This window comes from Pyrus communis, chromosome 11 (assembly GCF_963583255.1).
Source record: "Pyrus communis chromosome 11, drPyrComm1.1, whole genome shotgun sequence".
NCBI lineage: Eukaryota > Viridiplantae > Streptophyta > Magnoliopsida > Rosales > Rosaceae > Pyrus > Pyrus communis.
Genome location: NC_084813.1, coordinates 3,600,817 through 3,604,634, shown reverse-complemented (window position 1 = coordinate 3,604,634; position 3,818 = coordinate 3,600,817). Strand labels below are relative to the sequence as shown.

Genomic DNA, 3,818 nt, shown 5'->3' with positions numbered 1-3,818 from the left:
TTCAAACCTTGTCAAACGACCTGCTTTTAGACAATGTACACGAACATAGTTTTAGTTTCTGTACAGCGGATAATGGTTGGTTATGTGTCTTCAGAAGTTGATCGAAAAAAAAAAAGCATTATGAAAGAACTTGAAGGCTCAAATATGTTGTAGTGTTAGTTGCTTTCTCAAAATACGTTAAAAGGGAAAGTAATGAAGAATTAAAGTAGGCCGTAAGCCACATGCATGATTGGAATATAATTGCATGTGACAAATCCAATTATCATCTTTGCCGGTTTAGATTAGGGTCACAAGTCGATTTCCTATCGTGATAGCATAAGGGAAAGTAGAAGTTAGATGCCCTGCATGCCCATAAAAATTGCTTTTGGTTATACCTGCTCTTGAACTTTACGTGCATGCGTACATAAGCTTACTGTCACGGAAAACCTTTACAAATTACAATGCTTTGGAATGTACGTACTCATTCTAGACTTCTAGTTAGTGATAGTAAGTTCAAGTATTATACACATATATACATGTTCTTGTGAAGTATTTTTGCCCTTTTGTTTTTCATATATTTTTTAATTATACAGATAAATAAGAACTTTTTTCAGCGTATGCATTGTGCACATCTTTGAGTAAACGATGTTTTTTTGCGTCTTATATTTTACTAACGTATTTGATGTAGGAGTACTAGAAGTGTAGCTCAGATTGACAAATTCCGGCATAAATAATGTTTTCAGAGTTTTTGCAGTTCACTTTCTGTCGAGGATATCTTTCCGTAAAGAGAACGAATCTCGTTGCTTTACTATGACCTAAGATGGATTTCAAGTGTTTGAGATCGTTTTTGGGTCAAAAACATATTTTAAATATTTTGTGTATTTTCATACTCTCCTGTTTTAATTCTTTTTGTTGTTATAAGGTTGTGTCACTATTTAAACAACTTTTATGGTTATATTTCATTTATCCTTTCATTCTATTCTTTACTATTCTATACTTGAATATAACAGTTTAGTAGTATTCATTTTTACTTGTAAGTGAGAGGTTATAGGTTGATTCTTGCCAAAAATGGATTTGAACCACATTATTATGACTAATCCATTATGAGGCTTAGCCCGCTCTCTCACCCTTCCTTTAGTGTAGAAATATATCGTTTGTCCAAAAAAAAAGGTAATCATTTGTGATCCCTCAATTGATAACTTACGCTCACTGTCCCCCTACTGAAAGTGGTTTCTGAAACATGATGGTTAAAACATAGACCTTCAAAATTTTGCCCAAATTACTATAAAAAATAGAATGACTAAAATGATTATCTATTAAATTTCAATTATTGAACTGATCAAAATTTAGTTTTGATGACATATCATTCTAATATCAATCTTAAAAATGATTATTTCATCAATTAAGATTTGGAAAAAGAAAAAAAGAAAGACTTTTTTTTTTGTTAAGAAACAATTGAAAATGAAAAAGAGAAAAATTAGGCAAGCATACAATTTGCTAGAACCCCTTTTCCCACGTCGCTAAAAACATGGCCTACCTGTTTGAAGACAGCAGGAGAATAATTTCACTCCCTCAACTACTTCCACCGAGACCTGCCTGCCTGCCTGCCTGCCTGCCTTGGTTGCTTGCTTTTATCTCCCTCTAAAACTCTCAACACACTGAAAAACTCTCAACGACTTGGTCATTCAGTTCTCTCTTCACTGTTGTCCAAATCAACTCCATCTTCTTCATTGGTTCCATCAACAACAAAAAACAATCTTAAGTTCACCACTTATCTTTGTGTGTGGATATGAATTCCCTGTTCTATAAAATCTAGACTTGGACTTGTCCATGTTTAAGTTTTAACGCGACATGTTTTCTTGGTTTTTTCTAATCCCAACTTCTTCAGTAGTCTGAGTATTTTCTGGCTTCGGCTTTTCTTTAAATTCAATTTTAATCTTAAGGGAAAATGGTAGTTGAGCTGTATTCAGATAACCCTAGCAGCATGGGCGTCATGAGTCCTAGGATTTCATTCTCCTATGATCTCTGCCAATCTGATGTTGCATCTATGGAACAGCAAACCGACCCTCCCAGATCCAATTCTTCATCCTCAAGAATTATGAACTCGAGCATGGAGTTCGACTTCTGCGTCCGTGAGAGCTTCGAGCAGGAGTCCTCCTCCGCGGATGAACTTTTCTCCGATGGGAAAATGATCCCAACTGAGATCAAGAAAAAGTCTTCCCATCAGCCAAAGCAGTTGGACCAAATCATGCCTCCATTGCCAACAGCGCCGACTACTAACCAACGTGACACAAAAATAACTATGGCGAAAGAGAGCAAGAACATGACGAGGAGTAGTAGTGAAGGTGATGAGAAGCAGAACTCAAAGTCTTTCTGGAGTTTCAAGAGGAGTAGCAGCTGTGGAAGTGGATATGGCAGAACCTTATGTCCTTTGCCGCTTTTGTCAAGAAGCAATTCAACCGGTTCTTCATCATCATCAAGTGCGAAGCGATCGCTGTTTTCAAAAGAGGGTCAGAATCAGAAGCAGAATTGCAATAAATCTGCATCCAAAAAGCCCTCCTCCTCCTCCTCACAATATTCTGCTGCTTCAATGAGCAATTACCAAAAGCCTCCATTGAAAAAGGGTCAATATGGATCATATGGGGGCAATGCTGCTCCAGTTAGTCCTGTCCTAAATGTTCCTGCAGCTAATATGTTGGGTTTTGGATCAATCTTTTCCAATGGCAAGGATAAGACCAAGAAGAAATGATGATATGCTTATGGGATTGAGTGATTGACTTTTTTTTTTTATTGTCTAATTTAGTTTCTTGGTATTCTTTTTATGTGATTTGTAAATTTGTTTGGACATCATCTGTACGCCGGGGTTTTGAAGGTTGAAGACAAAGAGATAAAGAGGTGCATGAAGAGAGGGGACATACCAAAGGGCATCTGCATAATTCAAGCCACATGCTTGGAGTGCTAAAAGACAAGGTAACCATAGTTTTTCTGGGTTATTCCACATGCTCTTTTCCTTTTTTCTTGCATTATTTGGTCTTCGTTCTCACATATAGATTTATGTGTATGGTTTGTATTTTTAATTTTTCTCTGAACCTGTATTAGTGAAAAGTTAGAATTCAGAGAGGTCTGATCTATGTATTTGAGGAGTCGTTGAAATTTTCTTTGAACTTGAGTTTGGTGTTTCATTATTTTAGCTTGTTCATTTTTGTTTTAATGAATTTTACATTTGTGTGAGAGTATCAATTTCACATAAGAGAAAAAATGGATCTAGTATGTACTTATGAGGAATTCGACTACTCTCTATATTGGGAGTTAGTTTTATAGCAGAACTTCAACTTTTTATAGTATCAGAGCAAATTGTTTCAAGTGTGAAGCACAACAATCCCACGTGCTCCGAGTTATCCAATTTGTGTTATTCTCGTGTAAGGTTTGAAAATTCGTCACATGTGAAGGGGCGTGTTGAGTGTATCAATTTCACATCACGGAAAGAATGGACCTTGCATATGCCTATAAGTAATTAGACTACTTGCCATATAGTCAGTTGGTTTTATGGAGAAACCTCAACTTTTTTCGTGTATGTACAAGATGCATTATATGAATTGGGTTCTCATTAGTTTGTGCAATAATTATTCCAAGTGATCGGGAACATAAATCATGATAAGTCTGAGATAATCGGATAACTTTGTTGATCAATTTGTTACAATATATGAAAGGAAGATTCGATCACAAAATCAATTGGCAATAGAAGAGTATAACTTTTAATAAACTCATGCAAGGTTTCTTATTGGTTTTTTAGTTAAACACTTACACATGCTATGCATTTGAATAAAGGAAAACTAACG

The 3,818-nt window shown here is 35.7% G+C and overlaps 1 protein-coding gene across 1 annotated transcript; it reads left to right on the top strand.

The window, feature by feature from the left end:
• Positions 1 to 1,595: 1,595 nt before the first annotated feature.
• On the top strand, positions 1,596 to 3,334 carry LOC137708620 (uncharacterized). Its single transcript, XM_068447739.1, has one exon. It carries the CDS (start codon positions 1,928 to 1,930, stop codon positions 2,726 to 2,728), a length of 801 nt encoding a protein of 266 aa, XP_068303840.1. The 5' UTR covers positions 1,596 to 1,927; the 3' UTR covers positions 2,729 to 3,334.
• Positions 3,335 to 3,818: the final 484 nt, after the last annotated feature.

Bases quoted from the DNA above. Each gene is read 5' to 3' on its own strand.
- LOC137708620 (XM_068447739.1), top strand. From the start codon at position 1,928: ATGGTAGTTGAGCTGTATTCAGATAACCCTAGCAGCATGGGCGTCATG.